General features: G+C 36.1%; 1 protein-coding gene across 22 annotated transcripts in view; it reads right to left on the reverse strand.

The window, feature by feature from the left end:
* The window catches only part of CASK (calcium/calmodulin dependent serine protein kinase), a 245,745-nt gene that overhangs the window by 163,033 nt on the left and 55,322 nt on the right, over positions 1-27,390 (reverse strand). For all 22 annotated transcript variants that reach the window (XR_008236412.1, XM_052795149.1, XM_052795146.1 and 19 more), the window contains exon 2: positions 8,913-9,025. Coding sequence is in view for 20 of the 22 variants with exons in the window: in XM_052795149.1 (XP_052651109.1) it covers positions 8,913-9,025 (113 nt within the window). In the remaining 2 variants the exon portion in view is untranslated. The remainder of the gene's footprint in view (positions 1-8,912; positions 9,026-27,390) is intronic.

Genomic DNA, 27,390 nt, shown 5'->3' on the forward strand with positions numbered 1-27,390 from the left:
TGGACAAGCAGTGTGAGGTTCAGAGTGACTGACTGAGGATACAACTGTAGCTGAGTGGGATGGACATTTCAATGACAGACTCACCACCGGCAAACCCCCCCCCCCCCAAAATAAACCTAGGACAGTTATTTCCAAGACACTTGTAAGGTATTCAGTACATCATAGGATGTCCCAATTACCTGGCAGGCATCACTTTGCCAGTCTGCTTGGAATAAATAGTATCAGCTGCAGCTTTTGGGTTCTGTGATTTATGCTGAACCACAAGCACTATCTGAAAATGTTTTTCCTAAATTCAAAAATTCTATTAAGAATTTAAAATATTTTCAAGTTTAATTTTCAGTGAAACTTACATTCTAAATGGTTGTGAGCTCCCAGGTACAGAGATGGGACTCAAACAACAGATTTAAAGGACCGACCAGTTTTTGTCCAGATGAAGCAGAAGTGATGCATAAGTACAAGTCGGTACAGAAGTTTTCCTCAATTAGTAAATATCCTTTATGACTTGAGATGACTAAGATGTGCATAAATTATGTGTATTTCTTTGGAAAAATTGTTCGGTATTATGTATTACCCAACAAGATTCACATATTTAACAATACTAGTTATTTCAGTAAAAATTTTAATAAATGGCCACTAAACCCTATTTTATATGTACAGAGAAGAATTAATTTTTAAGTGACAAACCATATTCACCAACTTTCACTGATTTAAATGACAGGAAGTTTAAAGAAACTTTTCATAACAAGATTCATTTGTATAGGTCTTATTTTCTTGTTCATATATGTGAACATATTTTCTTGTTCCACCTGTATGGAAGTGGGATGTAAAGTGAGAGAAAAGATTATAGCAATGTTACATCAGGAGCACTTTTCAATCAATTATGATTACTTTTTAAAAAATGCAGGTCAACTGCATACTCAGTTATATAACAAAAATAACAGTTAAGTTATATATTATCTGCTGTATAAATTCTGTTTAGTGCTAATTACATAATTATTTCATTATTATATGTGTTCTAAGAATTTCAAGATACAGCAATTTTTTAATTAATGCTCTAATATGTTATTCTTAGAATAAATAATTATTAAAATGACAGTCAAATACACTTCATATAATTGCATTTTGAAACCTATACAGGGTCCTGTTCACATTTATAAAATTGGGAAATGCATTGACTAATCTTGCTGCTCAGCTGCATAATACCATCCTCAAAAGCAGTTTCACGATAACGTTATGTAAGACCTACCTAATCTGGCAATGAGCAACTAGTCCATAGTGGTTTCAGCCACTAAATATAATAGTCATTTTTACAATGTTGGCACTACACTGAAGCCAAGAACAGATGAACAAAGTTATCAGAGCAATGTGTAGCCAAGTAGTAAAGATTAAAAAAGAAGGGGGAAGAGGTGTGCTCCTGCAGAGCCATTGTGTGTTCAGTACTATAGTAAATCCAGTAAAAACAGATACATATTATAGACAAGGGACTGAAGTCATAAAGCAAACAAAGCTGTCCTTATTTTGGAGACTGATTAGGAGGAATAAAGAACCAATTGCTTGCAACACATAAAAACTTAATGATCTTCCTTCTATTTAAGCAATAGTTCATAAAAAATTAGGTAAATATTCTTACGTGCTTTAAAGTGGATGTAATAAATTCACAAGCTATGCTTTCCCTTCTGAAGATGGAAAGGGAAAGCATTACGTCAACACTGCTGTGACTATGCTTGCAACAAATTTCAAGAAATTTTATGTTCTTGAAATAAAATAATACCATATAGTTGATCTTTATTACTCTTTGCTTATGATCTGGATGAAAGGCCATGTTTCCTTATAGAACTTTGTATTTGTTTCCTTGGACCAATCAAATTCATATGTGGGACTCCAAGAGAGGTCAAAACAATGGTAATTTGACCTTAGTGACTTAGTGACACTTCATATCCCACTCCTGGGAGCCTGTATCTCAGCACGTACTAGAAACAACACCAAAAAAGGCCCCTAATATATAATGTTGTATTTTACACTTTTTAAAAAAGTATGTGAAGTGTTGCCTAAGACTGAATTCTGTATTTCCAACCAAAAAACATGTGCACCATTTCTGCAGTGAACTGACTTCCAGTAGCAAGAAAAAAAGGAGTCCTGAAAAGGAAATCCTTGTTATGCTTTCATGCATTCCTGTGATTCATTGTACCTATTATATAGTTAACATGCTTCAACACTTATAGAAATGCCTTCTGGGGAAAAAAGCTTGGTTCCATCTCTTACATTATGTTTCTGCACAGAAGTATTTAATTCTAATGACTCTTTATTTATGAAAGTTATAGCAGAACTATAACCAGTTAACACATTTATGAAATTTATATGTACAAAATAGTTGAACTGAATTTATAACCAAACCAGCCTATGGCTTCTCCAAAAAAAGAAAAGAAGAAAACTCAAATCCTTCATTAAGTTAAAACAAGCAAACTCCTCAAAAAGGCTTAGGTAACATTTTCTGTACCAAAACAGGAACAGTTCTACCCATGTGTGAAAGAAGTAGAACTAAGCTAGGAACTACATGTTAGTAGTATTATTCTAAAGAATTCTATTATTCTACAGAAAGGTAGACTCCTGAAATGATAAACATCAAAACTTGTTTTAAGCATCATTCTTCAAGTCCTGTCGATAGGCACAAACTCTAGTACGGGTCCCCTTTATCATGACCTTGACACCCGTTCTTTTTTTTTTTTTTTATTTTCCTAAAAAGCATTCTTTTTATACTTGATTTTGTATTACCATAGCTACATGGTAAATTCAAATGCTTCTTACCTTTTTACCCCAACCTGCTTTATTGTTGGTACAGCATACACAGAAACTATAGTGGTATTTAAAAGACCAGCAACATGAACTCTAAGACAGGCAGCTACCAACACGTTAAATACCTTCACTTCAAGATGCCATATTCGTGTATTAGGTGCCACTAATACCATGTGATTTTTTGCAGTCTATAAACAGATGCCTCAACCTCTTCAGTACCAAGACATATACACTCAGTGAGTTTTCAAGAAAACTCCTGTATAATAAAGTTGTATCTGCAACACTACTATCACTAAATACTTTGATTAAGATTTCTTATAGGGTTAAAATAATAATAAAAGAAAAAGCAAAGTCAGGCTGATGCAGTGAGGTTACTGCTAACATTAGATAAGCACAGCTGTGCCTTCATCTAGCAAAGTCTTGAAAACCTCCAGGGACAGAGGTCCTATAACCTCTCTGGGCTACCTGTACCTGCTGCACCACCCTCCCAGTGGACAAGTTTTTCCTCATGTTCAACCTGAACTTTCCAAGCAACAATTCCTGGCCATTACTCTTGTAATAGCTGTCAGTGTTAAAAAGGCAGCTTGGCTCTGCCATTTTTGTAATTCTTCAAGTAGTTGTAGACTACTATTATATCATCCCCTTAGCGTCCTCTTCACCAGACTAAACAAACCCAGCTCCTTCAACCTCTCTTTGCCCATCACGTGCTGTAGGGGCCTGACTATCTTGATAGTCCTTTGCTGGGACCTTTCCAGTTCTTTAGCATCCCTCAAATTGTGAAGCGCCAAACTGGACACAATAGCTCAGGTGTGGGCCCAATAATGCCACACAGAAGGAAGTAACTTCCCTTGATCTGTGAAATATGGTACAACACAGAACTGACAACTACCAGAAATTCCAGGTGAGTTGGTATTTCCAAATCAAAGGCAGAGTCACTCACCCTTTCTTCAAATCCAGTCTACATATGGTATAGTATCATAAAATCTGATGACATACAGATTTGTAATATTTTTTACTGAAAGACTTGAGCTCAACACTGACACTGCATTTTTTTTGCTTAAACCCTTAAAGAAACAGGGAGGAAGGTGCAGAATTTTACACACAGATAGTTTTGCAAAAAGTAAGTCGTGATTCACCACAGCCTTCCAATATCAAAAGTTTAAGATACTCGGTTGTGCATCTTTACTCAGAATTAAAGTAAAGCCTTTCAAATGAACTGCTCTGACAAAATGATTTAAAAAATGCAAGTCTAAATAATAAAAAAAAAAAACCAAAAACCCAACCAGTTTTATTTATTATCCTATTTAAGGAAATATGCAGAACAAGAGTAGGGTCTCGGTTGTAAGAAAATTATTCACAACCTGAAAATATGTCAGGGAAAAGATCTGTGGGCTCTTTGTAGAAAAAAACCAAACTGATGCCAACTTTCACATTTTTTGTCCCCAATGAAATAATTTTGGAATTCTTCTAAAGTGGATGATCCATAGCAATGCCAGTTTTGATTCAATTATCTTGCCCCTCCTCGTGCTAGAAGTAGTCCAAGAACTATGTTCAAACCACTTCTTTCTTGACTACAATTTTGCTCTTTGTCACAGCCAAAAAACTTTTTGCAGAGACTGTCTTCACAGCTCACTTCCAGTAGAACCAGTTGGGGTTCTAAAGAAAACCTGAATCTTTCCTTATCAGCTCATCTATTCAGCTTCACAGTGCCTTGCATGCATACAAACCTGTACAGATGCATATATCAACCTAATAAATAAGGTCTACCCTATCAGAAGGTTGTGGAAGTAATGGTAATCACTTTCTTTCAGAGGACATTTCTATCAAAATGAATTACAGATAACCGAATCTAATATATGATGAATCAAATCTTGAAAAACAACTTCAAAAAGACATGCACTGTAAGCACAGGTCACTGCCCTTTAAATTGCTTTAAAAAAAACCCTCAGCATGTTACAAGAGAACAATCTGACATTAAGAAAAGGCAGACAAATGACATATATTGGCTTTTACTAAGTAGTAAAGAACCAATCACCATTCTCTCCCTGAGAAATAGTGTTTGCACTTATAGATATTTGGTGTTAGAACAGCTAACTAAAAGCAAGATATGCAAGTCACAGAGAGAAAAATAAGAGAAAAATAAAATGCATGGGATGTGAAGAGAGCACCGGAAGAAATGGACAGTAAAAGGTAACTATGGTGTGAGCTGTAACAAATTCAGAAATAAGGAACATGCTTTTTACACTTTTCTATAGCAAAAATTCTGAGTATAACAACTAAGAGCTGTGTTTGAATACAAGTTTATTTACATGGATATTTTTATTAGGCCTCAATGAGTAAACTAGCTTCTGAGAGCATCAAGTACTCTTCCACACGAATCCTCTAAATTGAACTGTACAAAATAGTCACTTTTATTTCTAAAAATATTCAAGCTTTGCACTTTCTTATGTATATTTTAAATTTTTTGTGTCTCTGTGATATGAAAGCATAGTGAACTGTACTAGAATCTGTCATCATGTAAAATAGGCAACATTAATCCAGTAGATCCTGTGGCCACTTGAACAGTGACAAGATGTCAATATACTTCATTAATATGGTTGAATTACAACACTACAGAGATTGATGACACACAGTATGCAAGACCATGAATGCTAATACTTGAATCCAATAGAATTTAGCCTAAATTAGATTTGTTAGCTGTCAGGCATCGTTACATAGCATTAATTTCTTTTTTTTCCTATTATCAAACCACTGCAGAGATGCACACAGACACAAAAATCACTTGAGATGTCCACGTCTATACACACTATGTGTAAGCAGCCTTATGGAAAGAATGCTATACTAGATGAAAGTTTGCCTGGCTTCTCTATCATATACCGCAAATGCTCATGATAGTACCAATTGATAAACACAGATTAGCCTAGAGAAGTATTAATTTTTCAGGCTTGATTGCTTTTGTTACTGTAGTAAGGCAGATACCATTATTGTAAAAAATTGGTATAATTTTTTTTTTTTAATGAATTGTTTAAACTAGCAAATAGTCCTTTTTAAACACAGTGCCCAACCACCTCACAAGTTAAAGAAATTGAAACATTGTATCAAAACCAGGTTTAAATTAAAACATTGTATCAAACTACAACAAATTAACTCTTAAAATTGAAACATTGTATGAAACCCAGGTTTAATTTAACTCTTTTTTAAGCACAGTGCTGTTAAGCCTAAATTTTCTCCCTAAATAGTACTGAAACTATGTAGCCCCACAGATTACATGCAGACTGTTGCTCCTAATACCACAGAATCAGGTAGGTTGGAAGGAAGCTGTGGAGGTCATCCAGTCCAAAGTCTTGCTCAAAGCAGGTCAAAGTAGATCAGGCAGCTCAGAGCCTTGTGCAGCCCAGTTCTGAGCATCTCTGAGGATGCTCTCCACAATCTCTCTGTGCAACCTGTAACAGAGTTTTACCGCTCACAGGGTGAATTTTTTTTTCTTGTCTAATGGGAATTTTCCATGTTGCAACTTGTCTGCATGGCCTCTCGTCTTTTCACTGTGCGCCTATACAAAGTTTGGCTCTATCTGCTCTATACCCTTCTATTAAGTAGCTGAAGACAGCACTAAACCTCACCTTAGCTTCTCCTCTTAAGGCTAGACAAACCTAGTTCTCTTGGGCCATCTCTGTTGGACTTGTGCCAGTACATCATTGTTTTTCTTGTACTGGGGAAGCCAAGAGTGCACACAGTGCTCCAGATGCGGTCTCACAAGGGATGAATAGAGAGAATAATAACTTCCTTTGACTTGCTGGCTACACTTCTGCAAGTCTGCTATGCAGTTGGCTGCCTCTGCCACACGAGTACGCTGCTGACAAATACAAAGACGAAGTTCTTACCCATAAACACATGTCATCCCACATGGGTATTTATGCAATAGCACTCAAGAACAGAGACTTTTTAGACTTAATCATAAGCGTGGAGGCATATTGGGGTCTTTACCTCTCAGCACTCTACATGTATGTGAAATTAAGGAGGGAACTGTCATCAGCTCCCTCACATGCAGAATGTCCTGCTCTTCCACTCCTGTGCCTCAAAGAAAGACTGGAGTTGGAAAGTTGTACAAAGATAACCTTCAAGACCAGAATAGTCTTGCAGAGGGCAAAACTTTGAGGTAAAGAATGTTCCTAAGGATTAATCTTACCATTCCATTCTGCCTTACACTTTAACACAATTTACAACTACAGCTTCCTCCCAGATAAGTTATCTAATATTTATTTTATTCAAATACCACCATCATGGCTCCCCACCAATATGTTTAAGGAATGCCATATCAGAAATAAGACAAACAAATAAAAAAAATTAAGAAAAATAAAATCTTTGAAAATATAAACCTAGAGGATGGATAGAAGAGAGGTACACACACACACACACACACACACACAAAAACCCCCCAAACCAAGCACAGAGGAAAAACAAAATAAAGAGTACACAAGATGGAAAGAGTTTGTGAAAAACAGGCTTAGATTCTTAAGTAGAGTTAAGGACTTGCTCCACATTCACTTATACATCTTATGTGTCTTAATATTACAAATCTAACGCATAACAATTCAAAATCTTAAAAAAAACCCCCAAACCAAAAAAACCCAACAACAATTAGCAACCAAAAATACAAAAGAAAAAACCCACTAAACACATAAAATGTTTATGACCTGTTAACTCAATGACCTACTAGCTTGAATTATAACTATATCAATATAACACAAGTGGAATTGAAAAAAAAAATTTCTTAGTATACTCCCAAGCCTTTTCTTTAGACCCAGGCAGCAAATGCAAACCATCAACAGCTATCCTTCATTTTTTCAGTGAATCTATTATTACTGTTGGCTTCTCTTTTCCTCCTGATGAGTCCCTACTCTTTTGTCTGCTATTTCTCCCTTTCAACAATTCCTTCATAGTCCCAAAATGTTGAATTTTACTGTCATGGAGTGAGGAGAGCAGTACTCCACTAAAGGTAGAAATGTGTCCGAGCATCAGTAGTTAAGATGAGGCTCAGAAACACACTAGAATACAGACAGAACTTCTTTAAAAGATACCAAATCATTTTAGTAAGATTACACTATCTCAAAATACAATGGTTTTGGTATAACCTGCCAAAACCATAATGCAGCTATGCACAAGCTGAATATTATGAAAAGCATGGGATATATTTTGTTGGAGGGCTAGGAAAAAGAAAATAGCAATGGCATTATCAGATTTAAATGAAAATCTTTGGTAAAGTCTGAAGCAAGACCTGTGATTTACCTTGTAAATCAAACTAGCAATTAAGGCTTAAGATTCTGTTTGTTATCATTACCAACAAAAGTCATTAACCCTTTTTTGCTGGGGAACTTGGGTTCAATAAGGACTTAGATGGCACAAGTGGAATCCCCCAAAAACATTACTGTTCAAAAGAGTATGATCTCCAGCAAAAATACACTGGACATAGAATACACGGTGATTGTCATTCAGTTACCATGCTTTTTCATACAGTGTAAAAGAAGCACTTTATGTACACTAGTTGCATATTCAATTTAGAAAAGACATAGTGTTTTACCCTAAAATAGGAAATGTTAAGAGTTACAGCCTTTTATTTATACTGCAGCAGTTCTGCAGCACTGTTTTAAAATCCTGACTATATGAAAAATGTACAGTTTTTTATATAATTTTGCACACTTCAATCACAAGTTTCCACACATTATATAGCAAACTACTTGTTAAATTTAGACTAGTAAAAATAAAACTGATGTGTTCTTACTTCCTTTGTATGCTTTTTTTTGATTCAGAATTAATTTGTTTCTTTAAGAGATTCACATTCTTAAAAAAAAATTCAAACAGAAATAGCAATGGCTTAGAGTTAGTATAGACCTACTATTCCTTCTAATATTTATTATTACGCCTGAATAGCTGTAGGAACTACTAAAGATTAGAAATGTATGCACTAAGTTGAATCAAGATAAATTTAAGATATAAGACCTTGCCTTATAACTTCTACAAAATACAAACCAGAAAGTATCTTACAAAGCAAACAAACATAGAAAAGGTTGACAAATCAAAAAACCTGTCTGCTTAGAATTTACTTAATTGTTCGTTCTTACCTTCTGTGCTTAATCCAGGACTTGAAGTGAATTTTGCTACATCGACAATCTTTACTGCAAACTGTTGCCCTGTTTCCCTGTTGATACATCGCCGTACAACACTGAATGGACCCCTGAAACACATACACAGAAAACAGCAATAAATAAGCCATTCTCTTTTATGCATTGAGCTACAATTCCGTTATTACTAAACAAAGTTTAGATTCCAACATTCAAGTGTAGCATTTACACAGAAGCTTATACGTCTCATCCTTGCTGCCCATTAAATCAAAATTAATAATTTTAACTACAGACTAGTGTAAAGAAGACCAAATGAGTTTTGTATTTTCCTATATTAAAGTTGTATTATCTTACCCTGCCGCCTGAGAAAGTCTATACTCTTAGAAACCTTATGTAATATATTGACATTATTATTAAATTTTAAGTGGACTTTATTTTGATTCATAATCCAAATAGCGGGAAAAAAAAATTGAGAAAGACATTCTTGCTTTCAGTCTATAGCTAGAGTTTAGAAATTACTATTTGAAACAACTGAAAGGATATTCCTTCAAAACAATGATAAGAGTAACAGAATTGTTGAGTCATGCTGTTTGGTTTTGTTTGTTTGTTTTACACAAACTAGGTTTATTTTAAGCTTATTTGACATGACTAGATATAAACAACCTCCATTATGATACTTCAAAATTTCACAAAAGCTTATAAATTTCTCTCATCTATGGCACTTAAAGAACGTCCACGAAAGTTACAGATAAAAAGATTTATTAAAATTAGTTCAGACAGATGTTAGTATTGCACTCGACTAATAAAAACCTAGTTATTTTTCAAAATTGAAATTACATTTGCCAAAACACAAGTTAGAACAATGGCAACCTTTTAAAAACCATCACCACCAATATGCATTTTTGGAAGCTTCTTTCAGTAGATGATTTAAGTCCTTGGTGCCTTGACTTAAAATATGAAATCTTCCATCCAATATTAACAACAAATAATACAATCAGATAATTATGGTAGGTCAAGCTTTCAAACATGAAAAATTAATAGGTTATGAAAACAGAATAGGATTGTTTCAAGACTGCAATAGTTGTGGCAAATCAATCCTTTTTTACTGCTACTTATTTAATGACTGACATGATAGTTCTAAAGAAATCCATTCAAAAAGATGTAAGGGAAAATTTGAGGATGGAAAATGCCTTTGTTCAGAAGTTAATCTATTGAGTGAACATTCACCTGCTGAGTGAAATAAATTCTTAAATATAGCTTAAAAGATAAATTCTTCCATTCAAGCAGTGAACTGGAAGTTAGCTTACAAGTTTCTGAGCAATGAGATTGCAAAGCAACACAATTCTCAAAATAAAAGGTTCCCTGAAAAGGGAGAAATGTCCCTCTGAGGGCACTTACAAACCTTTATAACTGGCTTTTGATATTCCTTTACATACCAGATGATTCAAAGTATTTACTTCATCACACTACCAAACCTGTACTCCCATAGCTAAAATCCAATTTTTGTACTCTTTAAACAACATACTTGCCAAGATTTCTTGAAATAGGATCATTTCTGACACAGAACAGGAATACCAAAACCAGCCAATGAATCACAATCTAAACATTTACAAACAAGGAAAGTATTTATTAGCACAGCTATATACATGTGAATTACACTGATGTGCTCAAACAGAACTAACTATACAAGAAAACGCATGGGTTTTTTTCCTCTTTCCTTGCTCCTAACATACAATGAAATCCTCCCTACTGATGGCTATTTTCTCCTCTGAATCCACACTCCACTATTGTTCAGTATATGGTCTTTTACCAACAGTTACCACAGGTATTTTTAAAAGATGTTCAATTAAGACTCTAATACATAGAAATCCACTTACATCTGTAAATGCAAAAGGCTCAACTGACTTCATTTGGCATCGGAAGGCCTACAACTATTGACTTGGAATCCTCCCCCCACATTTCAAAAAGTAATCTTTTATTAAAAAGTCCCATTTTATATAGATCATTGTCACCTTCTTATCCCAAGTCTCTGCTTACTGTTTTAGCATCTGTCAAAGTAAAATTGCTTTAAAATACTATAAACACATTTATATTATGGTAATTTAAAAACATTTCAAAACCTAAACCACAGCTTTGGAATAACATTGGCAATACTCGTTTTCATTCATAATTGCCACAAATTACTAGAAACCAAATGTATTTCATTAAAATGATCCTTTTTCTTTTCATTCTCATTGTTTTTTCTACACACAAAGCCTTTCTGAAGACATTAAACAATGCTTTTAACATAATCTGTTACAGAATGGTAGATTACTAGAGCGTAGAGATGCCTGACAAGGCCATATCCTTACTTATAGGTAGACCCCTGACTTTTGTTCATTCACATAAACTCCATGAATATAAGTATTTCTTGCTGTTGACCAACCTACTTCTAGATTTCCTTGTTTCCTCAAGTCTGGGCTGGAGAGCTTGCCCAGCCACCTGAATATGTGTACATACTTCGAGCAGACAAGGAGAGAGAGAGAGAAATCATAAATCAAAAAGGAGCATACAAACTGCAGCTCCAAAAGGGATCAGTCTTGTGGTTACCCCTACCTTTCTCTCTCATAACCATGATTTATTTTTTCTTTCTATTATGTATTAACCTTTTAGAACCCTGACTTCAGTGATTTGCTTCCTGCATATTAAGTCTGGGACAAAAAAATTAAGCATTTTATTCAGTTCTGTAACAGAGAGGGTACAAGAAACATCTGTACAGTCTCAACTTTTATGGCCATACTGAAATTTAGCTATGTTTTTAACAGAGCCTTCTCTACATAGAATGAGGAATGCCAAAGACTCTTAAGTAAATCAAAGGTGCTGTAAAGCACAGAAATCAAGAATTCAGTGATGCCTACAATGAACTCATTCTATTAAAAACCCACACCAATTTAGAGTTTCATATAGAAATAGAAAGATTTTTAAACATAACCTGAAGATTCAGCTGTTTACAAGCCTTAGATTTCCAGCTTTTTCAAAACTAGCGCTCTCATATTCAAGCCACAGACAGCCTCAAAATAGTATATGTTATGACAATACATTAGATGAATACGTTCCACGACAATAGCAGCACAATAAAGGCTTGAATTTTCCAATTTTACATAATTTTAAAACACCCATGAGAGGTGCCCTCATCAATTAAGCAGACACCATTGCTTCCACGTGCCAAGTAACAGAAAGGAACTTTTAAATAAATTAAGGTTGCAGTTAGCTTTTTGACTTTTTCCTCATAGCTGCAATGACACACAGCAATTTTACAAATAAAGTTATAATAGCCCATGATGATACTGTCTAATCTGAGTCAGAAAACAAAAATCCATGCTTCCTAACACAGTAGTTTCAAACCTTATTTGGAAGTTAAGTCACAAAAGTCTTTCAGGTCACCCTCAGTCTCAGCACTAAAATCACACTCAGTCAGGAGAAGGACTACAGTATTTCATCTCTGAAGTGAGACAAGGAGCTATTCAACAGTTGTGTCTGCCACTGGGGAAACATGTATCACATCCTCACTAAATGACAATTTCTATAGCTCATTTTACTAACCCTGCAGCTTGAATTATACAGATCTAAAATACAGAGGTGATGCAGATAGGGGAAGGAATAACTGTAACACTAGATACAGATCATCAAAACTGTTATCCATAGATCAGAGTACTTATTTGTTTACTTATTAAAACAGAAGAACTGAGTTAAGTTGCATAGTAAGACTGCATCTTGTAACAGTCATGCAAACTAAAATTATAATGTAATATGTTTTATATTTCATTTCTCTCTGTGCTACCCTTAACATAGCTGCTGAGATACATAAATCTTTGGTTTCAGAGCTATCCTCCCACCTCCCCTCAAGCTTTCAAAATCTTTCACTGCAGTTAGGATGCACACAACAGACTACACTAGCTCAAAGTATGAGAATCATTAAAATATGCAAGTAGTAAGGACAGATTATTTTTTCACTGATATTTTGTCAACATTGGCAGCAGCACATTCCAACACCTGCAATACTTTGAGTCCCACCAGCAATGCATACCAAAAAGCAAAATGTATTTTCTTAAAATGAATTTGGGATGCATGCTGATTTTTGCTGTCTACTGCAGATGGAAATCAAGTATTACAATACATTATTAAGGAGGTTATTGATTACATGTAGGCATGTAGGCCATAAAAAAAAGTGGGTAAGAATGCTGAAGAGGTGCCTCATAACCAGTTATTTTCATGATTCCAAAATTTTGAGTAAGCAGGGCAGGTCCTGATGTAACCTTAACCCTAGTGAAATGATTCTCTGGTGATTAGCTTTACTGTCTAGCACAGAACAGTTAATTTTATATCAGCTAGACACAAACTTGAAGGAAATCAATTATTAATTACTCTCTCCTTCAGGAATACACCACTTGAATTAGAATAAAATCCTAAAAATTTGAGACCATCAAAGACTTTTATATCATATCCTTCACTTTAAATTATTTTATTTAGTGTATGTCATTAGGACTTCAAGGATAAAGAAGCTGATATTTTGCAAGCTTTATTTTTTTTATACTAGAATCTTGTTGGTTTACCTGTCTGTTCTGCTTCCTTTCCCCTTTCCTCCAATCCATGTTGGTGTGCAAGAATGAGAACTGGTTGTGATTAAAATATACCTTGCTGGTTCATAACAACCACAAATACTCGCAACCAGTAACTACAGCCTGTTCCCTTCGCGTGTCCTGAATGAACTGAGCTGACCTGTGGGAATGGAGTTCCTACTGACAGATGTTATAAAGACACTTTCTGAACCTCTATGCTTCAGAGCCCCCAAACTTGAGGTTTGAAGTCATTTTCATATCAGATCACCAAGAATTTGCTCAACACCTCTCTCAAGTGAGTTACAATTTTTTGAGGAATTTAATATAAACCAATGCATTTTGGCTCTCAAATTCAGTTTCATTAATTTAAGTTTGGAAAAAAAAAAGGTAAGAAACACAAGTTGAACATTTTGTCAGTAAAACCAACAACAGCGAACAACATCTCTTCCAATGAACAGAGTGCTCCTTTAAAAATGAGCTTCCATTTAGAAGTACAAGGCCTTAGATTCCTTTTCCTTATTTAACAGGGCTTAACTATCAAGAATTTGAAACATACCTTTATTCAACATTTTAAATGGAAGATCAGTGTTTCCTAAAAAGATTATGTCAGTTTGTTGCATTAAGATAGTTTAAACATATACAGATAAAGTCACATAAGAAGAGACATATATACCCAGATTTTTTTTTCTTTTAATTTTTCTTTTTTTAAAGGCTATGCATTTGCTTACCTAAGCAGCAGTCAACACTGCTTTGTACTAATGTGGTTAATACTTCCAAAACGACTGTATCCAAATTGACAAATATTGTTGGAAAGGAAGCAAATTACAACCACGTTTTAAAGAGATAGATCTCTTTCCCTCTTCAATCATCCATGTCATTTATAATATATTCTTGTTCTTTAATTTTCCCTTTGATTGAAGTGAACCTCTTTTGAAAATTAAGTATTTCCAAGATTAATTAAACCTGCAATTAGTCACTATATCAGCCATTTGCACATGGAACTGCAGCCTAAAACAGTGATTGAACCTCTCTGTGAGCTAGCACATTGGATTAGATGGCATCCACATTTAAAAAGCCTTCACTGGCAATGTTGGGTACACATTTTTTGTTATATTTTCAAAATAAAGCTTAAAATACAGCATTATTATGACTGTGGCACAGAAGAACATTTGGGTTGAAGATCTGATACTTCTTTAGAAAATTAGATATCCCAGTACAAGTCACAAAACTGAGTTCCCAAGCAGGAACATTTCTATCACAATTATGCTTCAACAGTTCACATCTTCAAAATCAAGCCTGTGTTTTAACTCAGTTTTAGGATAAAACATACAAAGAAAAAAGCACAAGACAGCAGTTCACTGGATCTCAGCCCAATATGAATACATACTTTCTAATATTAATCCAACAGAAAAAAGAATATACAGAGTACCAAAGCTGTGGTTCTAAGGTAGGAAAAAAACCCCAACAACTCAGAAGTCTTCCTTCACCTTCACGATCATTTTTATGAGACATGCTTACTTAAACACCTTAGAAAGTACTGAATCATAGTGTTTACATAATATTTAAATACAACGCATATTTTCTAATGATTTTGTAAATAATGAAATAACTGGAGAAAGGCTACTGAGTAAAGTGGTAGGGTTTGAAACAGGTCATTTAAAAACATTGAAACTAAAGTTAAGAAAAGATTTGGAAATGGCGGTTTTCTTTTCAAATAATAGGTTTTAAATAATTTAAAAAATATTAGCTAAGTAATAAAATATGATTTATAAGAAATTACTCTTACAGCTTAAAAATAGTCAACTACTGTCTATTTTAAAGGCTAAGCAAGCTTTTATACATAGGAACAAAAACTTCAGGGAAAACACCTGTCAAAAAAACCTAGAGTAACTTAAACTTCAGTTATTCAACATATAAATACCTGATGGGGGGTGAGGGTGGGGAAACATGCTCAAAAAAGCATAGTCCTATCAATGCAGTGCACTATAGGAGCTAATTAGACATCCAGCATGACCTTATCACTCAGTATTTCTACTGTAGAGCTCAGTGCAACTCCAGTCAGAAGCAGTGGTTGCTAGTGTGGACCAGAAACCCAGTTTGGTCCTCCGTCCAACCTACTGCCCTTCCAGCAGTGTCCCCTCATTGCAGTGTTATTAGAACCCATTTTTTCAGCCCTCCTCAAAGCCTTGTCTGACACAGAAAGGGAAGAAATGAAAACTAAAATTGAAAAGACCACCACACAATCACGTTCAGTGCTAAAACACTGGCAGAGCTACCCCAGAGAAAAAAAAAAGAGGAGACAAAAGGAGCTTCAAGCCTTTTTTCCCTTTTTTTTTTCTTAACCATTTCTTTCCTTCCACAGGAAACTACAGAACGAGTAGCCACTCCAGTGCTTGTGAAAGGGAAACACTCCCCAAGAAAACCTTAGGATATGCTTAGAATTTATGCAACGTACTGAAAAAAAATTTACTTTCAATTTTAGGATTTTCTGGTACAATTCAGAAGCTTGTTTACATGTTTTTGTCACTATAAAAGCAGAACACTGGCAGAAAGAGATCTCTTCTGCTATCCTGTCTTTCCTATCTCCAACCTGCAAGCGTGATAAGCTATCCTTAACTGATCTGTAACCTCTATCAACAGAAATGGTAAGTTTGTGGCCTGATTTTTCTTCTTATCAAGCAAAAAGCAAGAATGAATTTATCAGTCATTCTACATTTTAACGTATGAGGTGTCTATCTACCAAGTCTCTTAGGCATACATATGCTATAAACAGATGCTGATATGGAAAAATATCTTTAATGTATCTGTAGTTTGTAAACAACTCATATTTTACATTGACTGGCTGGGATATTGAGGGGACAGGAAAGAAAGAACATTGAGATAAGATGCTCACTAGATTCTCTATTCTATTACCATGAAATAAAAATTTCAGCACCAGTCACAAACAACATTCTTCACATGCAAGCTATTCAGAAAATATTTTTATGTTCACATATACTACAACACCCTTCATTTTCAGAATTCCATAATTATCTGTTAGCACTGACTTTATCCTTGTAAATTCTCACATTTTATTCATAGACTTATAGAAGAATTTAGGCTGGAGGGTACGTCTGAAGGGACATGCTTAATAAATTTTGTCAGAACATGTACTTGTTGCTATCCTATCAAAAACAATACTACCATACCACGTTAGGTTTTTTTTTTTCCAAAGAAAACAGCAGAAACTACCTCGCCCTCTGAAAACAACCATTTACAAATAATTTTTCAACTCAGCATACAGAGAAGCAAATTCTGCTTCCAGTAATTATTGTAGTAATAGGTTTCATGGTCTAAAAAGAGTTGGTCTGAAAGCTGCAGCCATAGCAGGTATAGTAATAGCAAGCGTACTTTGTTAAGACCTATACACTTTTTGGAACAAGATCAGACATTAGCTGCTGGGTGGCTTTCCGAGGGGCATGCTTCCACAGGAAGGGCCACATACAGAATATTACAGAACATCATTTCAAGTTCATGTTTGGATGATACTGAAGTATGATGACTGTTTTAAACAGAAGCAATAGCTATTGACATAGAACAGCTCTTTCAAGAGACTGTCCTCAGATCTCCCTTTACATCCTATTTTTCAACTCATTAAAGGTCATTTGCAAGAGAAGGGTCAAGACCTCAAATCTGAGTAACTCTTAAATAGCCTTCTTACAGAGTTCAGGCTCTTGGCTCTATGGATTCCATTTTTAGCTCATTTCTTCCTTCATAATCTGTTTCCAATGATTCACTACTCATTTGCTGTTGCTGCAAGATTAGATATTGGACACTATTTTCACTTTCCTAAATCAGTACATAGGTTTAAAATGCTATGCTAGCAGCCTCAGTCTTCAAGAAAGTGACTGATTACATGTCCCATTTCCAGATGGATGAAAGAAGGAACAAAAATTTATTTCTAAGGCATGTATGTACTAAGCACACAGGTAAATTATGACATTCTCTTAACTGAGATATAAATAATTACAAGCGTCTCAGAAAATGGTGCTATTTTTTTAACTGTTGGTGAGAAAGAAGAATGAAAATTGGTTTGTTAAGCTGAGATGAAACATCCTGTCCCCTCACCAGTAAAGAACTCAAGAAACTGATGACTAATATAACTCTCCTCTCTCTCTCTGGTTCATCTTAAGGTAGGTGAGAATCCACATCTCATGCAGGAAGGGATTTTTGGTGGGTAGAGACTGGTAATCAAAGCACACAACCTACTTCTTGAACATGAGAAGGGGGAAATAGCTTTGTTCACTGACAAATTCCCACTGGAAATACTGCAATAAAAGCACAGAATCAAAATCCCCCAAATTTTATTTTTATGCTCTAACATTCTGTAACACTTCACAGAAAAATACAACACACCAGCAGCTGAATCAAGAGCATCAGTTCAAAAGTGTTCAGAAAAACTGATGCTGTTCTCCTAACAGACTCCTTTAAAATCTGACCAAATCTTTTTTCCCTTTCTCTTCCCTGTGAATAAAGACCTAGTGCGCAGGATCAGGAGGCAGCGAAGGAAATCTGGAAAAAAAAAATCTAAAACTACATTAGGTATGAAATCATTCAACAGTGAGAAGACAAGCAGCAAGAATGAACAAATGTGTTAAAAAGAGCACTTCAATCACAGGAACAAAAGGGAGTATATTAAAAATAATAGCTTTGACTCCGAAAAAATAGAGAAAGGTTGTAGAGTATCTTTAGTCTCATCAGCTAGAGACAATGATCATTACTTTTCTCTTTTCCCATTCAGAGGACCCTTTTATCCCATTCATGTATTAACACAGCCTTGTTCCATCTCAGGCTGTGGCTTCACCAGCATTTCTTCAGCAGTGGTACTGGCCAAACCAGCAACCCTTCTAGCTATTGTGTCCTCCTGAAACAGCTTTGGCATGGTTACACTGAAGCAAGCCAAAGAAGAAAAAAAACCCCACCCAAATACACCCCACAAACCACTTCTCCCTTTTTCTACTGTATTACTCTTCATCCAGAGCAGTTGCTTGATTTGGCTTAAAGTACAGCTATGCAAAAAGCTGTTTCAAGACAGTCAAAACCAGGAACAAATGGCTAGGACACAGGGGGTGCTTATGCAGCACTGCTGCTAAAAGTGAATCTAGTCTGAGACCACAATGATTTTTCATACAGTCCTACAGCCACCTGTAGGACCTGCACCAATATAGCATATGTGCACTCATGCAATGAAGCGAATGAACTCATCTGAGAAAGTCTTAGGTAAATCCACGTATAGCTGGCTCCACTGTGCAGTTTGTCTTGCAACTACAAGTGCTTTCAATAACACATAGCACATAGAGCAAGATGAGAAAGAAGAATGGGGAATATGTCAGCCACCACTGTTGCAAAAAATTCCTTCATGAGATTACAGCCTCAGGTGAACTTACATATGCTAAATGCTCCCTACATCATCTCTCCGTCCTGCACGGTGGTTCTATTTTTAAATTTCCACTTTAAGATTATTAATGTCCACTTTATATCTATTAGTCCTGCTAACAAAACTGAGCTTACATACTACTTCCTCTTGTCTCTCTCACTCACAGATTTTACCAAGCCTAACAAAATACAATTTTTTAATGATGGGCTCTCTCATTTCAGAATCTCTTCCCTGCATCTGTTCCAATTTCAGTTTTTCTTAACAAAAGCAACCAGAACTGTGAGTAGTACTCCAGACAAGGTCTTAGCAAAAGTTTGCACAATGTTAACTATACTTTCTTCTCTGCTGGAAATACTGTGCCTGGTAGAATCCTGTACTTGCCTTCTCGACACGCACATCATATAGCCACCTAATATAGTTACATTCTTCGCCTCAGTTGTTTCCAACCAGCCAGCCTTTGCCTACCCCAAAGCCTGTTCCTAGTTTTTCCATTCTCAAGTGGTGGATCCTGTATTTAGAAGTTCATAATTTCCACTACTAAAGTCCTTGGGTTTTTTTTTCCTTTCTGGATGATGTCCAGATCCTCCTCTGCAGCACTAATCCTCAAATGTTGCATCAAAAAAAGCATAGTTTAACCAGTACATTTCAATTTAGTCTTTTTTTTCTTTTAAAATAACCTAGCAGACAACTAATCCAAAACTGCCCAATGACAAACCTTCACTTTTTTCCACTATTTCCTCTTTGAATGCCCCATTCTAATTTCTTCTTTAGTCCAATACAGAATACTTCACATTTATCATATTGTAATATTTTTGTTTGTTTTAAAGAAACCAGCAACCCAAATTAGAGGAGGGAAGTGAGAGGGAAGCACTAGCAGATCTGACTGATAGAAGGGGTTTTCTCATTGCTCAGAATACACCACCACTAACTCAGCTGCCCCAACACTACTGTGTTACACAAATCAGAAGTTCCTACATGTTCATGACAATAGAGAAAGGTACACTTAACTTGCATGGGCTACTACAGAAGTAGAGAAGAAACTTCACATTTTTTTATGGAAATAACCTCATTTAAGTACTGTTATTATGTCTGTGATAACATGACAGTTCTTCAAAACTGAAAATGTATCATCTTTATACTGCAATATATGCAAAAGGTTCAGAAATTCTTTGAGGGCCTCTCTCTTCCCCATATCTGACTAACAACAAACCTCCCATTTAATTTGCTACCACTACACAATAGTTAAGTCTCAAACTTGAAACATAGCAATGGTCAAACAAAACAATGTTTTTAAGACACACACATATACAAGAAATCGGTATCTCCCACAAAACCGGTACCTGAATCTAAACAGAATTTATTCTGGTAATCAGTTCAATCAAAATTGCTTCCTGTATAGCTCAATATTTAAATTTTGCTTAAAACCCAAACAAACAAAGAAACAATTCAGTTCAGTTTAGCTGTCACTTAAAATCATAGCCTCAGGGACATTTCTGTGTGCATACCAATTCACAAGACCCTTTGGAACCAACACAGAGAAGTTACTGAGGAAATGGAGAGAGACCAAGTTTCTAAGTGAGAAAGTTCTCTGGAGCGGCACTGATCAGTAAAGCTAAATTATCTGAAGAATCTTGATCCAGACAGACAGCTTCCTGTACTTCTTACAGTAGTTTGGCCTCTGAAATGCCAAACACCTTCATGTGTTAGGAAAATTAAAAGTATCCTGAAAAGAAAGTGTCTTCTGTGTCTCAAAAGTATGCAGATCAGTATTAAATTCCATAAGTTGTCATCAAGACCATGTATGAAGTGAAGGAAAACATAAATACTTGAGGTTTTCTTTTAAAGATGTTGGAAGACTTCCGATATTTCAGAAATCAATTTATGACTCAAATCATCAGCCTTTAGGGTGATACATAACGTTTTAAATTACGGAAGGATTATGGGATTTATTAAGAACATTCATCTGAATATTGGGAAAAAAATTCCTGGTTGTGATATTTACAGAAGGTTGTTGAATTCTCTCTCCAGGGGAAAAATGACTAAATTCTGACCTCTTGAAATCTGAAGCTTTCAACAATATATTGGAATGAAAAATCTGACACAGAGAAGATAAGAACACTTAGTTTCTCTCTTCCATCTGGATCTGTTAGGTTTCTGAACAGTAGTTCCTTGTATTTTTATATATTTAAGGCATATAAACTACTGTTCAAAGTCAGGGTGTTTTGTTTTGGGGTTTGTTTTTTTAAGTACAGATTGCATTTCAACAGCCTCAATGTATCTATGAAAAAAACACTAGCCTATACCATTTCTACTAGTTCAGCCTTTTTCTAAACTTTAAACAAGTTACTTTTTAGTAGTTTATTTAGAAATGTCATCTCGCTAACTTCAAAAATTAAAGATGTCTTGGAAAAAGCTAATGCAGCTACAAGAAAAACATTTAAAACTAAATAGGGCTATTCACCTTACTAAATATTTGGAAGGTATATTGTTACATAAGTATAGTAGGAAAATGAACCACTGTTGTTTGTAAAAAGTAATAAATACACTAAGTATTTAAGCATGAGATACCAGTTTCCTGTAAAACAATTGTTCATGAATTTTAAATTAAACTCTCTTCTTCATGTGTTAATTTAAAGGTCTCTCCTTAGTATGATTGTGTCATTAGAAAGACTCTACCATACAAAATATCTCATATTAACTAGAGGAATTTTATTCCTATATGAACTATAATCACCTACAAGACAATTATTAGTACACATACAGCATAATGTATTGTATTATCATTTCACAATTTCTTTTTTAAAAAAGCCACATTATTTTTTCCAATTGCTAAACATTGAATAGAACTGTTAACAACCTGAAACTAAATGTAAAGCCTTTACTTAAAAGCTACATTTAATATTTTTCTTTTTTTTTTGTTATAAAAAAGGAAAAGCTGCCTGGATCAATTTCCCAGTCAGCTCTGAGACACAGTTGTGCTAAAGATTGTGCCAGTGCCTATGTGAAGATAGCACAGGGGTGCTAGCAACCTGCCAGGAGACAACTAGGTTTTTAGTACTGCTTTTTTGAAAAGATCAAACAACAAATTATTTCCGGAACTATGAAATTAGCAGGAATCAGAGGACTGACTCCATCTCTGCATGATCATGTAAGGTACACACACTGAAAGACTCCACAATCCTGCAAGTGATTATTTGACCTTTGGGACACTGACAAAAATAGGAAGTTGAATTCATGGTCCAGGTCAGGAGCAGCTGACATTTCACCAGTTTCCAGCTGCCCTTTATTTTTTTCACGGACTGAATAATGAAATGAGGCAGATGAGCAAAACCTTGGGTCCAAGAGTAGATCTCAGTTTGTTTCCTTACATATTCTCACACCAACAAGCAAAAAGTCAAAGTATTCTTTCAATTACGTCACTCTAAATTCAAATCAAACTAAAAGTGATTTCAACTGCAATGATAAATGCTGTGGTCCCCCATTTGGACCACAGAATCAAAGTCATTCCCTAAATTACTGTCTCAAAGCACCAAATCACCTGGGCACTGATGATCTTAAAAAAAATAAAATAAAATATAAAACCCCAGCAACATTGGTAGAAGTCCTAAAAAAGAATTAGGAGACTGTTCAGTAAGAAACTTGCTGCTGCCTATTTGAGGCATTCCCAAGCTTAGCTTGCTTGGCTGCCCCAAGTAGCTGGTGGCAGCTGCTACTGCTGTCACCAGAAAAGAGCCCCAGCAGTAGAAATGCAGCTTCCAGCTTTGTTCTACATACATACGAAGGAGTAAGCACATATCTACACCAACTTCCCTGTCTTTAAAAAAAACCAAAAAAACAAAACCAGAGAATTTAGCTACTACTATGGTTTGAATAATGGCACAACCTCAGAGCTATGAAGAATCCCAAGTATTCAAACAGCGAGGTCACAAATTTGAACAAAACTAGGACTTAAAACTGCCAATTGCTTTTGGACTAAATGTATGAACATGTGCTATGGAACCCTACCATAGCACCCTCCTGCTTTATACTAGAAATTTCATTGTAAATTTAAGTCTAACCATATTTTTAGATGAATTAAGGATATACAAAACAGAGCCAGAAGTTAACTGCTAAGAAAGGCAACATTTAGGAAAAAGCGAATGAGGAGAAAAGCACTGGCAGTTGAGGATGAGGGAAAGGGAAATGGGAAGAAATCAAATTATCATCCTATTTTTTCTTCATTATGCTTGAAATATGCTTCATATTATGTCAAAATAATTTAAATAGAGAGAAAAAGAGAAAGAGAAGTGCTATAGATTGCAGAGAATACAGAGAGTATTGCTCAACCACAGAAAGCAACTTCCCGTTGGCAGGGTTTTCAAATAACTGTACAACTCTACTTGTAAAGATGTAAAAATATAAATACCTGACACCCAATACTTTAGGTGAAACATGTACAAGTGAAAACAAAAACCCAACCAAAAACAACCCCCAAAACTTTAATGAAAGCTTATGATGGTATTTATTCCCTTCAAACATCCATCCAGCAGTTTTTGAGTCATAATAACCGGGCAGCTGGTTATGCAGTTGAAGTTGGCAACAAGGATTTATTTGGCTTTTAGGAGCATGTGATCCTCTTTGAGGACCAAGGACTGCTAGGAAGTGACAGATTCCGCCCAAAGGCAGCAAAAAGCATTTTTGCCAACAAGGTGGTCATCCTGGTAAAGGAGAGCTTTACACTAGGAATGACAGGGGAGGGAAATGAGGACCAAAGTGAGGGGGGTGATACGGACAGCAGAGACCTTGTAATGACCGATTTCAAGCTTAATAAATAAGGAAGGACGTACAGGACAGCACAGGGACAGCTCTCATACCTCTTCTGGGAAATCAGCATAACTAGGTGACTTTCTGAAGTGCCTGTACAATAACTCATGCCACATGGGGAATTAACATGAAGAGTCAGAGGTCTGTGTGCAAGTGCAGGGCTACAGTGTCATTTGGTTCACAAAACCATGGTGGACTGGCTCACACAACTGGAGTGCTGCAATGGGTGGGTATAAGGCTTTAGAAAGGACAGGCTGGCACAGTAAGGAGGGGGACTTGCTCTTTATGTAAGAGAGCAGCTTTATGTATGGAGCTCTGCCTTAGGACTGGTGAGGAGTCAGGTGAGAGACTATGGGTCAGGATTAGCATATAACCAATATGGGAGACATTGTGGTGGGTGTCTGCTACAGACTGCCTGGTCAGGAAAATGCAGAATCATAGAATGGTTTGGGTTGGAAGGGACCTTTAAAGATCATCTAAGTCCACCACCCTGCCATGGGCAGGGACACCTTCCACTAGACCAGGTTGCTCAAAGCCCCATCCAACCTGGCCTTGAATAACCCCAGTGATGGGGCACCCACAACCCCTCTGGGCAGCCTGTTCCAGTGTCTCACCACCATCATCATAAGGAATTTCTTCCTTATGTCCAATCTAAACCTACTCTCTTTCAGTTTAAAACCGTTGCACCTTCTCTTGTCACTACAGGCCTTGGTAAAAAGTCTCTCTCCATCTTTCTTGTAAGCCCCTTTTATATATTGAAAGACTGCAATAAAGTCTCCCTGGAGCCCTCTCTTCTCCAGGCTGAACAACCCCAACTCTCTCAGCCTTTCTTCTTAGCAGAGGTGTTGCAGCACTCATAATTTTCACGGCCCTCCTCTGGACTCACTCCAACAGGTCTATGTCTTTCTTGTGCTGGGAACCCCAGAATGGGATGCAGTACTCCAGGTGGGGTCCCATGAGAGCAGAGTAGAGGGCGAGAATCACTTCCCTTGACCTGCTGGCCACATTTCTTTTTATGCAGTCCAGAATATGACTGGCTTTTTGGGCTGCCAGCACACATTGCCAGCTCACGTCCAGTTTTTTGTCCACCAGTATCCCCAAGTCCTTCTCTGCAGGGCTGCTCTCAACCCATTCATCTCCCAGTTTGTACTGATACCAGGGATTACCTAATTATCTAATATTCCATCCATCAAAACCATATTTCTCCAATTAAGAGGCAAGAATGTTGTGGGGGACTGCATCAAAGGCCTTACAGAAGTCTAGGTAGATGCCATCTGTAGCTTTTCCCTTGTCCGCTGATGCAGTCACTCCATTATAGAAGGCCACTAGATTAGTCAGGCATGACTTGGCCTTGGTAAAGCCATGTTGTTTGTCTCTAATCACCTCCCTGCCTTCTGTATGTTTTGACACGTCCTCCAGGAGGTTCTATTCAATGAAGCAGATGAGGTCTTTTTCAGAGAACTGGAAGAAGCCTCATGTATACAGGCCCTGGTTCTCCTGGTGGACTTTAAACACCCCAATATCTGCTGGAGGCACAAAACAGCAGGGTGCATGCAATCCAGCAGGTTTCTGGAGTACATCAAATGGAATACAACTTCCTGACACACATGGTTGAGGAACCAATGAGGGGAGATGGTCTATTGAAACCTCACACTTACAATCAAGGAAGAACTCATAAAGATCAGGGGCAGCCTTTGCTGCAGGACCCTGAGATGGTAGAATTCAGGATCCCAGAAGGAAGGAGCAAGGCAAAAAGTGGTATCACAGCCCTAGACTTTAGCACAGAAATAAGAGCAGGAGAGATATTTTTTGTAGCTTACTAGCACACCTGGCTAGGCATAAAAATCAAAGAATGATGGCAAATACAGAGAAATACAGAGCAACAAAAGAAAAAAACTGATGTCAGAAAGTAGCTTTGACATCTTGCAATACCAGAATTAAAAGGGAATTTTGATCAGGCTGTTTTGTATTTAGGCATTTAGATACAAAATCTACTTGTTCAGATAACTGTCAGAATAAGAGTTTTGCTCATAACTCAGCTGTATATTTTATTTTCCAACTTACTTTAGTGTCTGTGGCATCTCCAGATAAACCTTTATAACAAATTACAGCTTCATTAGAAGCTTAGCAATACCCCTGCAGACAGAAAGTTTATTGGCTGATAGTACTAAACTAAGTTTCACATTAAAACGAACGTGTGGCAACATATCTAGAACAGTGATTCCTGCATACCGTGAGAAATTCTTATACCCAACTCCCTGGCAAAACTGCTATAATATTCAAAACTCACTCAAAATAACAACAATTTCAAGGAGATATCAAAGCTAGATCTAGCCTTTCCATGGAGTTTCAGTTGAGGTAGTTGAATGAGTACATTATTAATAATACAAATTGGCACAGATATACATGATGCCTATATGCACACACAGAGACCTTCCCCCCCATATATATATATATATATACACACACAGAGCTAAAGTGCAGTATGCCAAAGCAATTCCAGTGTATGTTCAAGTCAAATCTTCTGCAAACACTTTTGATATCTAGATTTCTTCTCTGAAAATTAAGTGGATCTGAGACTGCATTACTGAGCCATCATTAAATAGCTCAGATCATTCTTCTATATTTAATTCTACTGGAGTTCTTATTCTGCAAAGCCCAAGTATGCAAGCTAACTCATGGTCATAACAGAAAGTTACCAGATAAGTTATTTCATTCTGAAAAAAAGCATCATTATAAGTTTTAACTTTTCAGTTCCATCCACTCTTAAATAAAATGCAGGTGTCCAAGGTATAAATTTTCACTACCTTAAAGTTACATTTTTTTTAATTATTGTAGCACACCAGCACAAAAACATCTTGTGTAATGGGTCAACAATGAGGCAAAACCCCAATAATTTAAGACCTGATGCTATATTTGATAGTGTTCAGAGGCACTTATCAATAATGTAGTTCCTGATCAGACAACAATTTAATCCTTCCTGTAGAAGTTATAGCTGAGCAAAATTCATCAGTCACAGATCTTAGTTTGCTAAAAGACAGACAAGTGCTCATGTCTATGAAGCACCTCAAGATTTAGCTTCACAGAACAGCAAAAAACAATTCAGCAGGATTGACTTTAATACCTCTTGTCAGCTTGTCAACTGATAAAACCTATTCCATTAGCTGTCCTACATTATTTACTCTTTTCACCTATTAGCTAAAATCAGAGCATTAGTACAAACAGAAGAACAAGGATAGAAATTTTCTTGTTTCTTCAGGAAAGTTAAAAAAATTAAATCCCAGTAAAACTGTAAACTCAGTGCATTACTGAAATTTACCATTCCCCCTGGCAATTACTGCTGTGTAATTCTCAAGAATAACTGTATTTAGCACATGGAAAACTCCACTTCTACAAATCGCAAGCTAAACAGCAACACAAGGAGCCCATGCCAGTTTTGTGAAATCTATTTTCATTATTTATAATAAAGACTGTCTTTACTGTATTTCAGTCAAGCACAGATTTGGATTTTTGGTTAGAATGCACAGTTATGTTCCATCTCCTCTGCTTCCCTATCCATCTTTCACATCTATTGAAAAAGGTTTAGCTTCAGATCACAATCTTACAATAGACAATCCTACACAAATATTTTAATCAATATTTTTATGTTGTGCATCAGATC

This window comes from Harpia harpyja, chromosome 8, assembly GCF_026419915.1.
Source record: "Harpia harpyja isolate bHarHar1 chromosome 8, bHarHar1 primary haplotype, whole genome shotgun sequence".
In the NCBI taxonomy this organism is placed as follows: domain Eukaryota; kingdom Metazoa; phylum Chordata; class Aves; order Accipitriformes; family Accipitridae; genus Harpia; species Harpia harpyja.